At 40.6% G+C, this 21,866-nt stretch overlaps 2 protein-coding genes across 3 annotated transcripts; both read left to right on the top strand.

The window, feature by feature from the left end:
- Positions 1-1,293: 1,293 nt before the first annotated feature.
- smtna (smoothelin a) lies at positions 1,294-5,334 on the top strand. Its single transcript, XM_026176930.2, has 8 exons — positions 1,294-1,555; positions 2,080-2,182; positions 3,639-3,714; positions 3,830-3,958; positions 4,049-4,106; positions 4,289-4,394; positions 4,521-4,672; positions 4,800-5,334. Exons 2-8 carry the CDS (start codon positions 2,099-2,101, stop codon positions 4,945-4,947), a joined length of 753 nt encoding a protein of 250 aa, XP_026032715.2. The 5' UTR covers positions 1,294-1,555; positions 2,080-2,098; the 3' UTR covers positions 4,948-5,334.
- A 2,292-nt stretch (positions 5,335-7,626) lies between these two features.
- Positions 7,627-21,112, top strand: inpp5ja (inositol polyphosphate-5-phosphatase Ja). Of its 2 annotated transcripts, XM_080304311.1 has the most exons (14): positions 7,627-7,825; positions 7,925-8,102; positions 10,051-10,725; positions 14,241-14,348; positions 14,518-14,626; positions 14,733-14,849; positions 15,273-15,448; positions 15,786-15,897; positions 16,089-16,198; positions 17,518-17,728; positions 17,840-17,977; positions 18,049-18,114; positions 18,190-18,294; positions 19,866-21,112. In XM_080304311.1, exons 2-14 carry the CDS (start codon positions 8,095-8,097, stop codon positions 20,349-20,351), a joined length of 2,421 nt encoding a protein of 806 aa, XP_080160437.1. In that variant the 5' UTR covers positions 7,627-7,825; positions 7,925-8,094; the 3' UTR covers positions 20,352-21,112. The 2 variants fall into 2 exon arrangements, with proteins under 2 accessions (XP_080160437.1, XP_080160438.1); XM_080304312.1 differs by having other exon boundaries at positions 7,629-8,150.
- The last annotated feature ends 754 nt before the right edge of the window (positions 21,113-21,866 follow it).

Here is a 21,866-nt window from a genome sequence, read left to right on the forward strand (position 1 = left end):
TTGTGTGTGTGGGCTTCCGGTAAACTTCGATGTTGAGGTTGCCGTTCTCTTCAATGTGCACAGCGCAGTCCAGGAAAGGCCAACAATTGTCCTTTGTGTCTTCCCTGGTGAACTTGATGTTTTTATCCACAGCGTTAATGTGAGCAGTGAAGGATTCCACTTCTTGTGTCTTGATTTTGACCCAGGTGTCGTCCACATATCTGTACCAGTGGCTGGGTACTCTCCCTTTAAAAGAGCCAAGAGCCTTTCTTTCCACTTCCTCCATGTAAAGGTTGGCTACAATAGGTGACAGCCATGTTTTTGTCTGTAGAAACCCTCGTTGTATTTGAAATATGTAGTGGTGAGGCAGAGGTCTAACAGTGTGCAAATCTGATCGGGTGTGAAGTTGGTCCTGTCTTCCAAGGAGCTGGAGAAAGAGAAGACAAATGGTAAACGGTAAACTTCAACCTCAGTTTACCGGAAGCCCACACACACGGACCAGTACCTCCTTGGCTCATGGCTCATGTGATTAGGTAGAGGATCATCAGGGGGTCCTTTGTCCCTCTTTGGGGGGAAACTCCCACTGGGTTTAAATCTGGGACTCTCCACCATTTGACCCTTAGAACTGAAGAAGCTTCTCGGATGAGAGGTGAAACGTCTTCAAGCAACTCAAAGAAGTCCAGACGCTTTTCTTTCCAAGCTCTTTAGATAGAATAGAGTTGGAACTAATTTTCATTTCTGATTCAAGATCCACTGATTATAAGATTTGAAAACTTTGAATCAGTTTGTATAACTTTAGCAATTCCCAGCTTTTCCTGCAGCTTGAAAAATCTCTGCTGGGGAAATAAGGCCTGAGCCACCTCATGTTGGTGCTTTCTCACTTCGAGGACATTTTGAAGCAGTTATGCATGCTCACCACTGGATGGAGCACTTTGTGTGCTTTGTGATTTAATGGCACCATATCTTAGGCTCTAAAACTTTTCAAACACTTAACAGAGTCACAGCTGAAGTTGAGCATATTTTTTTAAGCTGTTTTCTCCCAGACGCTTGTTTGTATCCGTCTCTGTGTGTCTGCACTCCGTCCTCCTTTAAAGACATTCTGACTTCTGTAAACAAAGTCCAGTGGTCATACTTTTGCCTCAATAAGGCAATGCTCCTCACTTTTTTTTGCCACTGTTAACTCCTTATTTTCCACCCCGATGATTTGTCTGGAGCACTCCAGTAGAGCCACGGTCAAAGTTTATATGAGGTTATGCGCCATAAATTTTCACATGGCATCATCCAGAATCCACTAACAAGAGGAGGAGGGACTCTTCTGAAGGTGACAGAGATGGATGAACCAGGACCTGATGTGTTTCTTTCTTCTTCTCCTCCTCCTCTTTCATCCCTTTTTGGGTGGTTCGTGTAAGCAATCTGCACTCTCTCTCCAAACATGCATCCTTACGAAGCGCTGCAGTGTGAGGTGTGATGCAGGGCTGAGCTCCCACAGCTCCCCAGAGAACTTTAAAGGAGGAGCAGGGAGAGGAGCAAGGCGTGCTGACTCCTAAAGATCACCACAAAACGCACCCTGAAACAGGTGAGTCACACCAAACCTCAGCAGCTGCCAACCCCTAATCTGAGTCTAATTTTCACAGTCTTGTTTCTTTGTGCTTCCCATGTTGTGTCAATGAGTACTAGATTTTTCCAGTGTCTCAGCACATAGTTGCACGCTGTTATCAGATTCTTTTAGTAATGCTTGCTACATTACTATATTTGTACGTGTTTTTCCCGCCTCTGTGCCGTAGTCAGGCATCTGCTGCGATAAACTGAGACGTCCTTCTGTGTCGGCAAAGGCTCACAGAGTAGTTTGTATTAAAATTACTGACTGCATGCAGACGAATTCTTCAGATCTATCTGTAAAACCTGTGCTTTAATTTTACTGTAAACAGTGAGAACTATCTGGCCTGGTTGGTCAGAAATAATTCAAGTATTTTTAATCCTGTGTCAGTGATTAACTTTGGATTATTAAGGCGAAGTTGTTGCTAAAAAAACAACAACTAAAAAACCCAGAAAGTCAAGAATTATGTCAGTATGTGTTAGGACAGCTCTGTTATCATACAGCCAGGTTCACCTGTCAGACATGGAGTCAAAAACTGATGGCAAATCATCGCTAACCAGCGAAGAACTGGCTGCTATTGAGGATGAAGATGTTCTCAACAAGATGGTGAGTGAGTTATAGGTGGCTTCAGCCAATCAAATTATCCATATCACATCTATGCAAAGAAAAAGCAGTGAGATAATTGTTGTTTCGTTTCCATTTTGCCATCCTGTGTGTTCTAAACTGTGTAATTTCTGACATTTAAATTCAGTTTTATTGATACAGCACCAAATCACAACAACAGTCACCTCGAGATGCTTTATATTATAAGATAAATGTCTTACAGTATCAAAGAGACATGACCAGCTGGGTGTTGAAAGGAAAGGAAAGGAAAGGGAGACAGGACAAAACACAAACTATGGGAACGAGAAGGTCAATTTTAATGACATAAAGCAGCGGCGAATAAACACAAGGAGAATGAAAACGGGTGAGCGGAAAAGAAACGCTCAGTGCTCATCATGGGAAGTCAACATCCTGAGGCTATAGCAGCATAACTATGACATAATTAAGGATCACCTGATCCAGCTTGCCATTATAAGCTTGTTGTGATCCTCATCTTAAAACTAGAAAAGGTGTCTGTCTCCTGAATCCAAACTGGGAGCTGGTTCCACAGGCGAGGGGCCTGATAGCTGAAGTCTCTGCCTTCCACTCTACTTTTAGAAACTCTACACTGTATTTGATGTAATGCAATGTTTTAAATGATTCTCACTCAGTTTTCTGCTTTAGTTTAGTAAATTTTGGGGGGATTTCTATCAACTTTCAATTCAAGTTGAAATTAAAACCTGTTTCGTTAACTTATTTCTTTTTTGTTTTTTTTGTTTTTTTTGTTAAGTGACAATGCTAAGTTTCACTTATTGTATAACTTAAACTTAAACTGTGACTTAAATCTGTTGGGTTGATCTGAGTTGTTAACTTAATTTAATTAAATCACATGTTACCAGTTGACATAACAATGATCTTTTTTGGGAACCACAAAAACACTTATATGTGCGGAGAATGGTTTTAAATTCAGTTCAATAATTCTTTTAGTAGTTCTTTTATTTCTAGTTTAAATCTGGGCCAATGATGAGAAGCTAATATGGGCAAAATATTAAATATGATCTCCCTCTCTCTCCTGAGAGAATAACTGCAACACTTTGGATTAATTGAAGGCTTTTTAAGGAGCTTTCAAAACAGTCTGATAATAATGAATCACAGTAGTCCAGCTGAGAGGTAACAAATGTGTGGGCTAGTTTTTCAGCATCGCTCTGGATTATTGCACAGATGACAAAAAGCAGTCCTACATATTTGTTTAATGTGCGCGCTGAATACATATCCTGGTCAGAAAAACGACTCCAAGATTCCTCACAGTGTTACTGGAAGCCAAAGTAATGACGTTACTTAGGACCAAGTAACCTCAGTTTTGCCTAGATTTACAAGACATGCCTGCAGTCATATAAAAATATTCTGAAAGACCGGATTACAAGGTGGTTTATAATATTTTTTCTTTATATTGTTTCTGTACCTGTAATTATCTTTTTAGCTCGACAACACCTCAGATTTTGAAGAGAGACGGATGATCCGTTCTGCATTAAGGGATCTCCTGAAGAAAAAAAGAGGTGAAATCTCAGGAAAACTTTGACAGCTCTGTCAAATAGTGAGGGGAAGTGCTATAATCATGACTCATTTGGTCCTTTGCTTTCCTTTTTCTTTCTTTAAATTGCCTATCATCAGAAAAACGGGAGCAGGAGCGAGAGTTAAGGCAGCAAAACCTAAGACAGCAAGGTCTGAGCAAAGCGGGAACGACAGGCGGGACCGTTAGCATAGGAAGGGCATCCATGAACCAGCAGCCGCCAATAAACAGTAACTGTGAACCCCCTAATGTCTGTTAATGCATCATCCTGCACTTCAGTTTTAATAATTTTGACACTTTAATTCTCTTCATCATTTTAGAACCAAGCAGCCAGCCATCTCCATCAGCAGCTACTCCCTTTAACAGGACAGGAGGCAGGTGAGTCACATGCGAGGCGGTGTAGATGAACATTTTTGCAAAAAGGGGATTAAAGAACAATCATCTGCTTCTTTGATATAGACATTATGCTTCAGCTCAATGAGCGGGAAAATGCTCAAAGCATTTGCCATGTGAAAAGATGAGGTGACACATACTTTTGTGTCTTTGTTTCCTCTCCTCAGCAAGGCCAGTTCTGCTGCTGCTGCTCCTCCTGCTGCGGCACCCAACGCTAAGAATGTCAAACAGATGCTTCTGGACTGGTGCAGGGCCAAAACAGAGCCATATGAGGTAAATATGCCCTACCTCACTCTGTCTATGAATTATTGCCCCGTGGAGCTACACATAGCCCTGACTCTTATGTCCCTCTTGCTGCCACTTTTCCCTCTAAACTTATCCCGCTCTGGTATGAAACAGGGGGTGGACATTCAGAACTTCTCCTCCAGCTGGAAAGACGGCATTGCCTTTTGCGCCCTGGTGCACCGCTTCTTCCCTGACGCTTTCGAGTACTCCATCCTCAACCCCAACAAGCCCAAGGAAAACTTCCAGCTGGCTTTCAACACTGCGGAGTGAGCTCTCCTTCCTTATATGTCCTATCTGCAAAAACTCGAGCTTTGAATTATAAATAACAAAGTAACTTTACACTTACATTGTTTCTCTCAAGTCATTTTTCACTGACATTTGCACTTTCTGCAGGAGGTTGGCAGGCTGCCCCCCTCTGCTGGATGCCGATGACTTAGTCCGGATGAACGAGCCCGACTGGAAATGCGTGTACACATATATCCAGGAGTTTTACCGCTGTCTGGTGGAAAAAGGCCTGGTTAAAACCAAGAAGCGGCCATAGACTCAGAAACTTCGGGAGTTGCTGTGATTACAGTTTTTACAAATATTACACACATTACAGAAAGCTGATGTCAAAAGGGACAATGTTGTGTGCTTTTTTTCAACTAAATATTTACATCTCGCCTCCGATCACATCTGGCTCATGTATCACTTGAATGTGCCAAATGTGTAGTATTCATATTGGTTTGTGTGTGTTAGCAGGGGCTTGTGGGTGTCTGTGCTCTCAGTGGACAGCTGGCGCTTTGGATCAGTACATTCCAGTGAGATTACACATGTGTATTAATCCCACAGTCACAGGGAGATTCTGGGAACAACTTTTATGATGATGCTGTTAAGGGCCAGAGAGTGTAAGCACTACAGATCCATTTAATAAATATTAGTTCCATTATATGCGTTGTACCCCCTACTGTTATATTGATAAAAAATGGTACTAAAGCATTTCCCTGATGCCATTTTCTCCAGCAGCTGGTGGTGTGCTGGATACTTTAATGAACAGTTTACAATTTGCCTTGACATGGGGCGTGGAGTTTAAAAGACGTGGGCTGTCTGCAACTCTGACTATCTCACCTTTAAAATTTGTGATCAGAACTTAATATATATACTTTAGGGCCATGAAAGGGAATGATTGTACAGCCTACATCTTTACAAACTTCAAAAAACAGAATTGGGTACACAAGTTTGAATTTATTCTGGATTGTCCCTAAGCCACAAATGATCAACAATGTCTTTAAACTTGACAAGTCCAAGGCCTGTTAATTTCTCATTAGTGATCATGATTGACTACGACTGGTAGTTTGTCTGGCAGCATAAAGGATTTATTTGATAGGATCAATACTCAGAATATTGAGAAAGTCTAAAGATGGAGAATTGCCAATTTGCACAAGTTAGGAAGGTTTTTCTGAGCCATTTCTAAGCAACTGCAGGTTCCAAGATCATCAGTTCAAACAACTGTATACAAATACGAGTTATTCTGATATGTCACCACTTTGCATAGATCTGGAAGAAGATGAGAGGAAGTTGGTCAGCATTTTCAGGAACAATCCAGGAACCTCTGAGGCTCAGCCTGCCTGCCAAGCCATAAACTGGAAACTGCTGAGAAAACCAGCATCACTATCCACACTGAAGGGTGTTTTACATCGCCATGGAGATAGAGGATGCTGACCAAGACAGAAGCCCCTGCTCCAAAATCAACACCTTCAAGCTTGACTGAAGTCTGCAGATCCCCACATGGACAAGGCAAATGCCTTATGAAGAAGAAAATGTATTATCAGACAAGACCGAGATAGAGCTATTTGACTACAGTGACAACGGGTGTGTTTGGAGTAAAGGTAAAGCTTCCACACTTACCAGCTTTTAAGCATGGTGGTGTTAGCATAATGCTCTGAGGCTGTTCTGCTGCCAGTCGTACTGGTACGTTGCACAAAGTGGATGGAATATTGAAGGAGAAGAACAACCTCCAAATTTTTCACCTTCACCTCAAATCAGCAGGTGGATCATTGAACAGTTGATGGTTCCAACAGCACAGTGATCCCAAACACATCAAAACAGGTTTTTGAATGGATAACGCAGGCTTATACTAAGCTTCTGGAGCGGCTTTCCCACAGCCCTGATCTCAACCCTATTGAAAATTTGTTGACTATGCTTAAAAGCCGGGTCCAGTCAAGGAAACCAACTAATGTAAATGAACTCTACCAGTTCTGCCAAGAAGAGTGATGAAATATCCAGCCAGAACTGTGGCAGAAGCTTGTTAAGCTTAAGCTTAGCAGCTTGCTGAGAATCCCTGTACGAAATATTAGTGGGGTATATATTTAAATCTGTGTGGATCAGAAAAAATATAAAATTAAGTCAAACTTGTGCACCCAATTCTTGATTTTTAGAGTCTTTTTCCATCCAGGAAAAAGAACAGTACAAAGAAATCATTAAAAGCCCCAAATTACCATGACATTCATGCTCATGCTGCGTGGATGTAAACTCCTGATCACAAATGTTCCCTTTTTCTTGCTGTTATGTTTCTTATAATGCCTCACACTTTATTTTCTGGAATCTCTTGTATGTTCACAAGAGTTTTTCTGATGTGCATTAAAATGCAGTCCAGCAAAATCTGTAGAGTAATTTTCATACCTTGCAAAGAATCAAAATTAAAGGCTTTATTAAATGCTCTTTTAGAGAAAATGTTGTATGTAGTCAGTTTGGTTTGAATGCATTGTCACTGTATAGACTGGCCCTACTACTGGCCCAAACAGTAATAACAGTACTTTTGAGGTAATATGTTTTCTGTTGAGACACGGTTGCTTTTTGCAGTTGTTTACTGCGCAAGCTTGTGTGTATTAAGGAATATAATACAAACGTTAAAAAAAATGCAAAGTCACAAACATTATACATCAAAATTCTGTTTCTTGATAGGCTCGACAAAAAAGCTCCGCATAAACACCATCAGTTGCTATTAACGCTTATTATTTTGTTCGTTTAATGGATTGTTGTGATGTACATAATATTACATAATATTACCAGCTGCCAGTGCCCAAAGTGAAATTTAAATATTGACATATGGATCAATTCGTGCTATCAGTGACGCACTAATGTCAGATTAATGCGTCAGTGATAGGACAGATGCTCAGTTATTTCTGGCCGGCTGCACTTTGGCAGCTGAATTTTGTTTTGCCTGTCCTGCTCTGCCCACCCCCTGGTGTTCATGCTTTTATCTAGGGTGTATGTGTGATGGAGAGAGAGAAGGAGAGGTTGTGTGCTGGGAAGACAGAGAGGGAAAGAGAGGCGCTGGGTCGGTGTAAGACTGCTGTGCAGGAGGTGCAGGCGGGATGCTGACTACAAAGTGCACAGCTGCACCGGCGAACTGCGCGAGGTAGCCAGAGGCAGCGATAGTAAGTAGGATGAGGTATAATCAACTGCTGTATCACGGCACAGGCATCAACATGCAAGAGTCCGGGCGCATCAACCGTGACCGTTTTCTGTCCTGACAGCCCGGCGGCGGCGCAGGCTGCACCGTGACAAGACGATCCACAGTACCGACGGGTCGCATCAGCCCTGCAGACCGGACGAGACTGTCTCCGGACATCATCGATTTTACTCTGTGACAGCCAGCTCACGTTCATAAGTGTGCGAGAAAAAGAAAAGAAGAAGAAGAGGACTGATGAATGTGTGAGCTCACCTTTTCGTTCACCTTGGAAATATAACAACGCATGAAAGGTAATTTTCTCCCCTCACAGCGTCAGTGTGAGGGGAGAAACAGCCGCTGTCTTTGTGTTTGTCTTGGTTGCACCTGTAAAACTGCGTTTTTTGTTGTTGTTTTCTATAAGTCTCTTACCTTTGTTTAAAACGGAGCTGTCATTCAGACTTGCAGCCTCATGGGGGGGTGCATATGTGAAAGGCCCACCGGCACCGGGTTTTAAGCTCCAAAAGTTTCCTCTTGACTTCAAACCTGTGTGATCGCTATTACTCACAGCTCTGTTTCACGGGTTATTGCTGTGATCACGTGAATTTCTCAGTTACAAAGATGTCCTCATTTGAACGTCATTCATTATTAACAGAGGTGTATAATTTATGAGTGGAAGGACTTTAAACAAAATGGAGGGAGGCACCTGTCCTTCTTATGTCAGGCATCCTCTTTCATGTAACCACAGGTGTAGATTTTAGGGTTGAACACATTTGACTCCATAAATAAAATCAGAGAAAATGCTTCTAAAATCTTTTTTTTTTCAGCAATGCTTCATTCTTTTACTCTGGAAATATTATTTATCCCTGCAATATCCAAAGCTCACAACACTGGATCTTTTCTCCTAAATGTAATTAATCCCACTAAGCCCACGAACACACACCCTGTTTTGATGTCAGTCAGAAGCTGCAAAGCTTGACTTCTGATAATTTGCCGGAGCACAGAAAGAAATGATGAGGATGAGGTTTAATGTTAGGACATTAAAAATGTTGTTAGTTTATTAAATAACCTTAAGTTTGTGTCATTTGTTATTTTCGGTAAGTCTCAATAACATAGCCAAGAAAAAAACGATTGTATAAAATGTGCAGGAAGTTTTGAATGTGGATTTATTAGTGAATCTGTGAAAAAATAAGAGGTGTGCATTTACTTTACTCCAAAGAAAAGGCACAAACTGTCAACTTGTTAAGCATCAACATCCAGGCAGAAACAAAGGAGTGGAGTGCAGGAGAGTAAATCAGCCTATATGTGTCCACTCACCAGAGATGAGCTCATATCTATCTATGCATATATATATATATATATATATATATATATATATATATATATATATATATATATATATATATATATATATATATATATATATATATATATATATATATATATATATATACAAAATTGAGACAAAAAGCCTGAAAGACTCACTGCATTATATTCCAGGAGGCTGTTGTAAATTGTTATTTGTGGGGTTAGTTTTGACATTTCTAAACAGAAAGAAACAAATTGGAGCATTAAAATTACCAGAATGCAGGAAATGAAGTGTACAATGCTTCAAATTTCCTAGGGGACTAACACGTACCCCAGGTTAATGTGTCTCCTCCTGAATATTCAAGCGGAACTGACACCTACGCTTGTGACCCACAGCATCTGTTGACATTGCCTGATGTGCTTCATTATCTGCAGCTGTGTCCGATCCCCTTTGCTTCCCTTCTGACTGAACTCAAATGTTAAAGTGAGAGATTACAAAAAGCAGTGTGCTCTAAAAGCACATTACAGCCCTATTCCTTATCTAAATAACTACTAACAATCTTTTCTTTTGCTTTGTAAGAGGGTCAGGGGCTAATTAACTGTGCTTAGCAGCTAGGGTGTAATCCAGGACGCAGCAGGCCTAAAGTTAGTTCCTTAGCCCAGTTGCCTAGTCATGATAACATCATCAGTGATGCCAAGGGAGGATGATGTGGACAGGTACTCAAAATAATGTAATACTCTTTCTCATTTTCCACTCACTGCAGGCACTTCTTTTACTCTTCCAATTGTGTGCTGACAAGCAATGTTGCAATTTTGTGCCTTTTTTACATTCTGCAAGTAGAATCACTGTGATTTCTTTTTCCTTTAAACACCATTAAGAAAAATGTCATAAACACGATGTTACAGGTTGATGGATCGCCTGCCGCAGAAACAAGTTGGCACGGACCCATGTGGCCATAAAGTACAGCCTGGAAACTGTTCATTAATTGGAGCTGGTCTGGATTTACCTCCACAACTCCAAACACAGGAAGCACCTCTAAGCAGCCAGTCGGAAAAGCTCAAGAAAACGTCTGGATTGAATCCCATGCAGGTGGTCATTATGCCAAAAAGGGGGACTGAGCAGATGCAGTCAGGGCAGACGAAGCCTGCGTCCACTCCAGTAACACTGGCATGCATAAGCCGACCAAGGCCAACTGCTCTTGGAAATAAACCAAGGCAAACCAGAATTTCAGTGGAGCCATCCAACGAGATAGATTTGATCCCTATTTGCATCCCAGGACCTCAGAGTACAAACATACTCCTACACTCCCCAACAGATTCTTCATTGCCTCCTCACAGTCCTCATTCTCCCCATTGCCCCCAGCCTTACCTGAACCCCACCCCCTGCCTTCCTCCACCACCACCACCACCATCCCCTCCTCCCCCTCCCCCCCCTCCTCGCCAGCCATCACCTCACCTGCCCTCCAGCCTAAGCTTCAAGCCCAGCCTCAGCCCTCAGCCCCAGAAGACCCCCTCACCTGGAAGCTCAGCACAGAGCCAGCTTCAGTCTGAGAAGCCAGGAGGAGAGAACAATGACTTCAGGTGAGAGAAACAATGTGTGTGGCTGTTTGCCCATTTTGTGTTGAAGCACAGCTACAGATGCTGTCCTTCAGTCAGGGCTGATAAGAGAGCTGATGTGTGCCAGACCACATCACATAAATCACAGCAGCAAATTTCACTAAAAGCTTTTTGAACTGACAGAGTGACACGGCCACATTGTGTTGGTAGATTTCCCAGAGGCACTTCTGTTGTGTTTATTTATTTATTTAACCTTTATTTAATTAGAAGGTCCCTTGAGATTAATACATCTTTTTCAACAAGGAGACCTGGCTGAGGAGGCACACCATTATAAAATTAGAAATTATAAAATCAGTGCTTACATGTTATACAAAGTAAAGCAAGTCAAAGTCAATAAGTAACGCAATACAAAATATCAAGTTCAGTTTATGAATAGCAGTTGCAGTCTTTGGTTACAGAAGAACATATATGAGTGCTCTGAAGTCTCCCAGGGAGATAAAAGCTTTCAGCTTAATTGTCCTCTGAAGGTTATTCCAAGACCAAGGTGCAAAACGGGATACTGTTGTATCCTATACTGTTCTACCAAGTTCAGAAAAATCCTGAGTACCCTAAAAAGGAGCCACTAAGAGAAACGCAAATCATAGCAGCTGTTTAAAGGGGTTAGGAGTTTACACAGATAAGAAGGGAATTTACCCAGTATGGCTTTGTACATAAATTATGGTTGTCTCCTTTGGGTTAACGAAGGCCAGGGAAGCAGATTATAAAGTACACAGTGATGTGTACCAGACAATAAAGTGTAAATACTACACATCATGTAAAAAATGAAGTGCAGAGGTGGCAGCATGCATGTAAATAATGTCACCATAACCAAGTACATTTAAGAGTGTAGCCTATGCAAATGTTTTCTTAATTGATCAATTAATACAGGCCCTATTTCAATAATAAAAACCAAGCCTGACTTTCAGCTTTTTCGCCAAGTGCTTAATATTCAGCACTAAAGGAAAGTTGGCATCCAACCAAATACTTCTCTCCTACGGTTCAAAGACCGACATTGTCTAAGATTTGAAAGCGATTTCTAGAAACCAACATGAGCTCAGTTTTTTTAGGCATGTGAATGAATTATAACCTTTCAGTGATGCCCGCAATTCCTAAAAGTCATCACTTGTTTGAAACTCACAAACAGCCTAAATCACCGTAATGACTAAAGAGGAAATGATGGTGTCATCTGCATAAAGGTTCACGTTAGCTCTTTAGCTTGAGGCATATTCTTCCCAATGTTCTCAATTAAAAATAGAAAATAAAACAGGACCCAAAACTAAACCTTGGGGTATTCTGTTCTTTAGGAAACTTGGTTTGGCACTGTGTTCTATATAAAGTGAAGCCCTGTAACTCAAACCAGTATCACTGAATCTGCCTAACAGCAACTCATTGTAAGCAGAACCTAATGCATTTGAAAGATCAGAAAAAAACATAGCAGCACAATGCTCTGTCCTACTTAGGGAATTAATAATATCATTTGTTACCAAAACACTGGCTATTATGGTACTAAAACCCAATTTGAGAACAGACCTAGTTTGACTTAGGACTTAAGTCAGACAAATATTGTTTCAGGTGAGTGTTTATTTCAGACTCTTGAAATTTGGCAGGGTATAAAGTTTATATATCACTGGCAATAATTGGTGCCCAGTCTTATATAAGAGGAGAACACAGGCTGCTTTCCATATTTTAGTAACAATATTAGTCTACAGACTCAGATGGGAAAAATGTAATTAATAAGCTCAGGATTAAAATCAGCTGCAAGCTTTACAAGATAAGCATCCATACCGTCAGGTGTGGTTGACACTTTTGGGGGGGTGAATGGATTTCAAAGCTTTACAGATTACAGCAGCAGAATTGGTTCTATAAACAAATGGATCCATTGATAATAATAATAATAATAATAATAATAATAATAATAATAATAATAATAATAATAATAATAATAATAATAATAATAATAATAATAATAATAATAATAATAATAATGGACAGAAGGTGGCCTAGAGTGCTTTAGAGAAAGCCACAATTACATTCCAGGTCAAAAAAATCCAAACAGTTTCAAAATACATGAAATGCTGAAAACACTGTTTTGATGTGTTAACTCATTATTGTGAAAAAAAAATCACAATGATTTAGTTTTCATTAAAATGTGTTTAGAATTTATGGGTTGATGATAATTTATATTATAAATTAGGACACACTGATCTCCCTACTTAAGCTACCCTTACAAGTCAAAAGTATCAGGACTGGTATCTGCAATACTGCACCTGTATTTTTCTGGAATCAGATCGATGTCAAAATTTGCATTATCGCACAGCACTATTGTACATGTAAAACTAAAGGTTGTGCTTCAGATGTCTTAAAACGCCTTTTAAAAACATAATGCAGTTTGAGCTTGGGTGATTTTAAGTTTCTTAAACAAGCAATGGCACGTTATAATTACAAAATTCTGCAACAGATGAATATTTGTTAATATTTGTGGGGCACATTTGTAAGAAAAAGGTCTAATAATGTTGAGATATTTGGATCTTTTGGACTGAATGAAAAAATGATTTCAAAGGCTGTTTAGATGACACCAAGTTTAACAGCTCTCAAATTCATCCAAAGGCACTTTTTTTTCCCTGGTTTTTTTTTTTTTTTTTTTTGGTGTAATGTAGCTCACAACAAATCATATCTGCACACTTTAAATTATGAATAAATGGCTATCGGCAGAGCAGAATATTAACTCTAATGATGTGCTTTTATTTCTGTAAATAAGCACTGTAACTAACAACAGGATGTCTATTTACATAAATTATTTGACCCCGAACGTGTGTCTGTGCTAATAAAACCATTTTGTCAGTGCAGAAATTGCATATCCAAATAATGACAAGCAAAATGTGCAGAGGTGTAAAGCTGATTCACTGAGTCCATTTAACCTCAAATATTTTTTTTTCTGGGGAAAAAATGCCAAATACTTGCTGGTTCCAGCGGTTCAAAAAACAGGATGTGTTTCTTTTTCTTGATCTCACGTTAAAGCAAAGTGAATCAGTGGTTCTCACTGTTTCTGTTAACCGAGGAAAATCACAAACCAAAGAAACTGATGGTTAGATGGAGTCTTAATTAATTATTTTGGATATTTCAGCACAAAATAATCAAACTGGTAATTCAAAGGATGATTAGCTCCATACTTTCTTTTTATCTTTGCCATAACTCATCCACAATCACACATGCACACACATACACACACACACACACACACACACACACACACACACACACACACACACACACACACACACACACACACACACACACACACACACACACACACACAGGCAGGCAGAATACTTAGTCATCATCAAGGGATGCAGAGGTGCTTAATTGTGCTTATCTTTTTTTCTGTACACAGAAACCCTGATGAAAGCTCTTTCTCTGAGGATTACAGCATGGATTACGTCCTTGTTTACCTTAAACTATAGAACTCATGCAATTTTTCCACTGTTTCTGTCCTTTCAAAGGGTGTACATCATCACATGGAACGTGGGATCAGCTGTGCCGCCAGATGACATCACTTCTCTCTTTGGACCAAATGTCTCCGATGGGAACATTGACATGTTTATCATCGGGTAAGCAAGTAATTCTGCACGGCTCAGCGGTGCCAAAGAGACAGCCGTGAATGCCCACTCAGTCATCTGTGTTCATTTTGATTCTTCCCCTCCTGTTACCCATCACTGTCCTTTTTTTTAGTATTATTATTTTCATTTTGACATTTCTCTACTTTCTGGCACCATCCAGACTCCAAGAAGTCAACTCCATGATAAACAAAAGACTGAAGGATGTTCTTTTCTCAGACCAGTGGAGTGAGCTTTGCATGGACACACTCAGCCCTTTTGGATATGTTTTGGTCAGTAAGGAGTGAAATCTGTTGTCCTTCATAACCTTTAGTGCCATTAGAATTGTAGTTTCTTTTGCTATGGATATATTATTTTTCATCCATCTCATGTGTTCAGGTGGCGTCCCAGCGAATGCAGGGAGTGCTGCTGCTGGTTTTCTCTAAATTCTGCCACCTTCCATTTCTCAGAGGTGTGCAGACACAGAGTACACGCACAGGACTTGGGGGATACTGGGTACGTGCTACACATTACAGAGTGCTGCTTTGAAACCAGCTGAGATTCATGATGTTGCAAAAGTTGAAGTGGGCTCATGTCACTGGGGGTAGCAAGGGAAGATGTAGTGTGTGTGTGCTCCCTCCTGCCAGCAGGTGCATGCATGCCTGCGTGCATATGTCAGTGTGTGACCTTCCTGTGCATGTTGATGTCAGCATCACCCCTGGCTGCTGCTGGTGCAGTCTCCTTCTCTTTGAGGTCAGTGCAGCAGCAGCAGACTGTCTGGCTTTCTGGTGTTGTGAGTGTTGGGGAAAAAAAACAACACGACCTTGTTCCCGAGCACAGATCTGGTTGATATACGCTGATGTTTGTTTAATTTTAAATCTTGTCTGCATAAGAGGTCCTTTTGACGCTGCATGCTTCGCCCTTTCCTGTCATTTTAAGGGGAATAAAGGCGGCGTCAGTGCAAGGATGACCATGTTCGGCCACCCCGTGTGCTTCCTCAACTGTCACCTGCCAGCTCACATGAGGAACCTGGAACAGAGGATGGAAGACTTTGAAAGCATCCTGCAGCAGCAGCAGTTTGAAGGAGGGGCTGCTACTGGTGTACTAGACCATGAGTGGGTGACTTTTCTTTTTTTTCTTTTTCTTTTTTTTAATAAAAGGTCTAATTAACTGAAAAAAGCTTTGCACACCCATACAAAGTGATGTTATTATTAAGTTATAACAATGAACAAATCCCACACATATATTTGTTAAAAAATGTTTCCTGCTTTGATCGAACCTCTTGAACCCTTAGCATGCACGCTTAATTTAGCTAATAATGATATGTATTTATGTTAATTTTTTTTAATTGAATCTACATAGGCACAGTGCACTACAGTGGTAAATTGACTGTTTTATTCTTTGTATCTGTGCTCTCTTCCTGAAGTAAAGGCCTCTTTATTCTGTTCCCAGTGTCGTGTTTTGGTTTGGGGATTTAAATTTCCGTATTGAAGACTATGATATCCATGTGGTGAAATGTGCCATTGACAGCAATAAGCTGCCTCTTCTGTGGGAGCGGGATCAGGTGAGGCACCTTCAGCATTTTAATAAAGCATTCACACATTCACAGAGACAGATGGATTTTTCTGGAAGGCTTCATGCCACCTGTTTAATCAGACACTACAACCAACAGAGGGAGCTGTAGCACAAAAACCTGTGTTTAAATAATAATTATTTCTAATATTATAATTCTGGAATGTTTGCCCTACTCTGTAGCTCAACATGGCTAAAAACACAGAGCTCATCCTGGAAGGCTTCATGGAGGGACAACTTAAATTCCCACCTACTTATAAGTTTGATGTAGGCACTCATACCTACGATACCAGGTTGGTTCAGTCATCTCTATCTAGACCCTGTTTACACTTGGTTTTAAAATGCATCTTGGGCAATCAGATCCCAAGTGGAGACACACTATGATCCTAAATTTTAATATGTCAGGATGTTTCTCTGATAAGGACATAACACAAAGTGTCATCAGTGTAGTCGTCTTTGACTTTGAAGGACATCCACTCAGTCTCATCAGGTGGAATAGCACGGACACATATTATGAATCAGTCACACCAGAATAGAAATAGGATTGTAACCTTCTTGTGACTATAGGAAAAATTGGTGGTTGCCTGGTAATTGCATTATTATTGTTCCATCTGGTAAATGATTGCCATTTGATTGTCCAAAGATTGAATACGCAACACTTTTAACCTCTGGACAACAGTTTCAATTGCAAGGTGATAACACAAATCAGCTGATCAGAGGCAACCTGCCTCCAAACTGTCACGGTCAACCAGTCAGACCGGCTCATACAGATTGATGGAGGGTTTCAAATACTTGTCACCAGATTGACAACACAACAGAATCAAACTGAATCAGTCTGATCTCTTTGCAATGGGGGACTGGACTCAACTGGTTGTATTCTGGTTAGACTTCTGTATAACAGTAAGGTAGCTGAGCGTATGTATCATTTTGCAGTAAAGTTGCTGTCCTGCAGAAACTATGTAACTATTTATGGAATTTCTGTTTCAAATGAGGATCTAAATGTAAGTAGTGAATGTGAATTTCTGTGCATGTAGAAAGCAGCAGATTTGTGATTTTCACAGTTTTATCAAAGTTAGCTCCTGTATCATCACAAACAGACTGCTTCTATTTGCCAACTTGACCGCATTCAGTCTCAAGCTACTAACAGACTGACTCCATCCTAATGCCGTTGTATTGCCATCTTGACTCACCTTGAAGACAGCAATTAACTGTGAGTGGTCACAAACCTGGTCCTCATCTTTAAAGTAATCATCTATAAGGCAGAATTGTCACAAGTTTCATAATAATTTTGACCCTTTTGCTGTTTCCAACAATCGTTTTCCCTTGTGGGAACAACAGCATTTATTCTTGAAACAGATCTGAACATTTTTGTAACTATTGTGTGTGATAACTGAGGGGCTCTTTCAACTTCAGCTTATCAACCTTGGCCGTAAACAGAAGTGAGCATTAGGGTTGGAGTAGCAAGTATAAATGATGATGAATTATCAGCTCTCCAGTTGGTGTTCAGATGTCTGAAATGCATTTTAAAACCAAGTGTAAACAGGGTTGTTGATTTTATTGTCTAAAAGCAAAGTTTCCACCGCTTATAACCGTGTGTCTGTTTCTCTGTCAGTGCTAAAAAGAGGAAACCTGCCTGGACAGATCGCATCCTATGGCGTCTTCGCCGCACTGGTTCACCAGTTCCTACCCACAATGCAGCACTGCAGCGTGGCCTGACCTCGTGGTTGGGGGGGGCAACTAAAGTGACACAGCATGCGTATCGCAGTCACATGAGTTTCACCATCAGTGACCACAAACCTGTTTCTGCCCTGTTTTCACTACATGTGAGACAATGATTATCATATGACCTCAGATGAAGCATGCCATAATTACATCTCTGTGTTGTTACATTGCTAGGTTGTGCTTTATCTAACTATCTATAACTTATCTCCTAGTTCCCATTCAGGGTGGATATGCCTCTGGTGGAACTGCAGGTAAACAAGGAATGGTGCAAAGCCTCAGATGCTACAGTCAGATTCACTGTTGCATCAACTTATCAGCGCAGCTCATGGGACTGGGTGGCAATATACAAGGTAAGTCTTAAGTTTATAAATTATTACACATATTTCCCACAGTGTCAGCACCTGCAATTATCTTCCTGCAGGTTGGATTCAGACATCACAAAGATTATCAGGCGTATGTGTGGGCCAAAGCGGAGCATGCAACGCAGGTGAGCCTTAGCACAAATTCACAAATGTGTTTTGAGCTGAACTCAGAGATACTCTGTCTGGTTTTCTCTCCACAGGTGACATTCTCAGAGGAGGATTTGCCGAGAGATGACTGTGAATATATCCTGGGTTACTACAGTCATAACATGAACAGCATTGTTGGATTGTCATCACCAATTCAGGTAACACGAATTATAGAACAACGTGAAGCAAATGCATTCCTGTTAGTCAAGAACAGATCCAGGTACACAGGTACAATCATCAGCCACTTCATTAGGTATGTCTTCCTAGCACCAGGGTTAGGGCAAGGTGCTGCAAAACATTCCTCTGAAATCTGGGTACATATTGACATTATAGGATCACACAGTTAATCACACAGTTGCTGAAGATTGATGAAACATAGCCGTAGTTTCCTGTTCTTAGCTGACAGGAGTGGCACCCAGGGTGGTGTTCTGCTGCCATAGCCCATCTGCTTCAAGGTTTGACATATTGTGCACATGTGAGTGAAGTTGCCCCCCCCCCACCTTCTAAAAATCCAACAAAAGTGGTATCAAACGTTTGTGCTACATTTGTGCTGGTTTGTGCTGCAAAAATTTGGTTTCTGCTGCAAAGATTTTCGTTTGTGCTGCTATCATTTTAAAGATATTCAAGAAATTTTCTGTGTTGACCTTTTGACCTTTACATTTTCGTTAATATCTTTAAAACGGAAGCAGCACAAACGACAATTTCAGCAGCACAAACCAGCACAAACATAGCACAGTTGAATGATACCAGTTTTGTTTGATTCCATTAATGTGGGGGGGCTGGTTGACCTCTGACGACCTCTAGAAATTTTTATTAATATCTTTAAAATGATAGCAGCACAAACCAGCACGAACGTTTGATACCACTTTTGTTGGATTTGAAGAAGGGGGGGGCAACTTCACTCACATTATTGATATGTGATCATCTTTTACATGCATTGGTCATAACCAGAGGATATTTGGATTATTGTTGCTCTCCTATGGATATTTTCTCTTTTTCAGTCCATACTGGCTGTGTGGGATAATCCCAATAGATCAGCAGTTTCAGAAATACTGAAACGAGCATGTTCAAACCAACTTTAATCACCTTTCCTCCTAGTTCAGATGTTCAGTTTGAACTTCAGCAGGTCATCTTGACCATATCTATACGTCTATATGCACTGAGCTGCTACCATATGATTGACTAGTTGGATATTTGCATCAATAAGCAGTTTAACAGGTATAAATGGCATGGCTAGTGTATACTGTATATATAAGTAAACTGTATATTATATTTGCCATTTAAATGCAAATATAATAGCAAAAAAATCCGATTCTATCCACTAAATGTGAATATTTCCAGGATCTGTTTGTCCTCTGTGAGAGTGAAGTAATATCTGACAAATTTCCAACTGTTTGACTGACAAAACAGGACGCATGAATAAGGCAGCTGGGCTTATCAAAGAGAAAAACATGAATATTTTATCATAAAACTTCTTAATATGTCCGCTACTTTTCATTTATCTGAGTCAAAATATGGAGATTAAACTGCTACCACTGTGCAAGCAGTGAAATTACCCCCACTTTACCTGGCCACAACATTAAAAATCTGCTCGAAAATGCAGATTGTCAAAAGACACGAAGTGCCTGATATCTTTAAGTTAATTATTATTTTTAATTCACTTGCACTTATTGTACTTACTTGTAAAGCATATTGACCGTTGTGCCGACATACGTCTTGTCCTCAACAGATCAACATGCCAGTTCACAGTCCCACCGTGTGTCGCTCCGAGAGCTCCGATGTCAGCTCTGAAGATGACAGCACTCTTGTTCTGCTGGCTCCAAACTCCCGCAGCCCGAGCCCTAAAGCGGGCAAACACCACCACCGTCACCGGCGCAGTCGCAGCCCTGCACTTCCTGCTCTTTCATCTAATCCCCTCCCTTCTCTGCAGAGCCTCAGCCTCGGGCCTCGCTCCAAAGAGAGCCAGACACGAAGCCACTCTCCCTGCTCTAAAAAGGAGCGGCTGATGTCCCCCGACGCCGTGCCATCTCCCACCATCAGCCCTCTCAGTCCTCGCAGCCCTGTGTCTCCAGGTAGTGTGGTGACTGCACCAGAGGCCCTGGTTGCTGCTATCCTAGGTGAACCCAGACCAGCTCAGGTTAGCCCCACAGGGGTGAAACGGATAGGAAAGACAGGGGAAACAGACACTGCAAAGAAAATGAAGATCAAGAGTTAAAATGAGACTGTGTATGAGCGGGAAAAAAAGCAATATCCATCAAATCAGAGTCTGATCTGACCCCCGTGTCACTGTGCTCATAGTGTCACAGGGCATTTATTGACTCCTAATGTAGTTTGCAAACATTCCTTTGCTTTCCCAGTGCTTTTATAGACTCATAAGCTATATCATTATGTAAACAAGCATACAGAATATGAGGCTAAAGTTGGAGCAAACCTGTGACCGATATGAACAGATGTTATTGACAGCAATATGGATCCATGTTTACATGGATCCATATTGCTGTCAATATGTCAGTTCTGCATCAGAGTAAGGACCTTGGATCACAAGTATTGATGGTATCACAGTTAACAGCAGAGTGTGTGTGTGTGTGTGTGTGTGTGTGTGTGTGTGTGTGTGTGTGTGTGTGTGTGTGTGTGTGTGTGTGTGTGTGTGTGTGTGTGTGTGTGTGTGTAGACCTTTGTGCTAAACCATAAATATGTCAAACTTTCATTTTGGAACACATGATGGTTTAAATGTTTAACTCTATAGGTCTTGGTCTGTATTCATAAAACAAATCCAATGCATCCAAATCATTCCAAATCTGAAATCTACATGTGACTGTGAAAACTTGAACATCGCTTTTTGTGGCTACAGCCCCTGTTCTATAGGGCACCTTGAGTGACTGTTTAGGCTAATAATGTGTTTCTTTGGCTCCCAGGAAACTGTGTTGTGTCATCTATGCGATTGTGCAAATAAAAGAGCAAATGCAAACTAACAAATGCAGATTATTGGATGACATTATGCTGTCAAGAAAAAGCATACATTTGTACATTCGTGTGAACTCACTTAACCCTCAGTTCAGATATATCTTACTTGCATTCCTGCTTTAAGTGAACAACAACTCATGACTCCACTTGGACTTCAATATTTTGATTCAGAGAGACTTTGAAAGACCAAAGGTCAAAATTAGCATTCGTCTTCAATCCCCTGGCAAATGTTAACAGCCAAACATGTTACTAAAGTCACGGGGTCACAGGAAAGGTGTGTTTGATACGTCATTTACAAACTATTATGGATCACAGGAAAGGGAGATGCAATACAAGTTGCCACTTAACTTGGGGGTTTAAATTTGGCGATTAATTGGATTCAGTTCAGTTCTATATATAAAACACCACTTCACAAGAAGTCATTTCCAGATGCTTTATATTGTAAGGTAAAGATCTTACAATACAGATGGAGAAGCCCAATGATCCAATAATCACCTATCTCGCACTTGGCGAGAGTGGGGAAGAAGAACGCATGTAGAGACTTTCGGGTGTAGTCTCTATGTAGGGGCAAAACAAATTGTCCTTGTTTTTTCTAAAAATGGTAACATTTATCGACCAACAGTGAAAATGGTTGTCAAGAGCCCCATACCCTTTGTCGTAATAATAATGATAACGAGTGAAAACTAAGAATTTGTAAATTCGTAATTTGTAAATTTGTAAAAAAGAGTTCGACACTTGTCTGTACAAAACAGGCAAACAAACTACT

This window comes from Astatotilapia calliptera, chromosome 7 (genome assembly GCF_964374335.1).
Source record: "Astatotilapia calliptera chromosome 7, fAstCal68.1, whole genome shotgun sequence".
In the NCBI taxonomy this organism is placed as follows: Eukaryota; Metazoa; Chordata; class Actinopteri; order Cichliformes; family Cichlidae; genus Astatotilapia; species Astatotilapia calliptera.

What these genes read in the sequence shown, in the direction of transcription:
- inpp5ja (XM_080304311.1), top strand. An exon ending in GCCCTTTTGGATATGTTTTG is followed by an intron (nt 14,627 to 14,732) that starts GTCAGTAAGGAG and finishes TCATGTGTTCAG; the next exon opens with GTGGCGTCCCAGCGAATGCA. An exon ending in AAGCGGAGCATGCAACGCAG is followed by an intron (nt 18,115 to 18,189) that starts GTGAGCCTTAGC and finishes TTCTCTCCACAG; the next exon opens with GTGACATTCTCAGAGGAGGA.
- smtna (XM_026176930.2), top strand. Translation starts at nt 2,099, where the DNA reads ATGGAGTCAAAAACTGATGGCAAATCATCGCTAACCAGCGAAGAACTG. An exon ending in TTTAACAGGACAGGAGGCAG is followed by an intron (nt 4,107 to 4,288) that starts GTGAGTCACATG and finishes TCCTCTCCTCAG; the next exon opens with CAAGGCCAGTTCTGCTGCTG. An exon ending in CTGGCTTTCAACACTGCGGA is followed by an intron (nt 4,673 to 4,799) that starts GTGAGCTCTCCT and finishes CACTTTCTGCAG; the next exon opens with GAGGTTGGCAGGCTGCCCCC.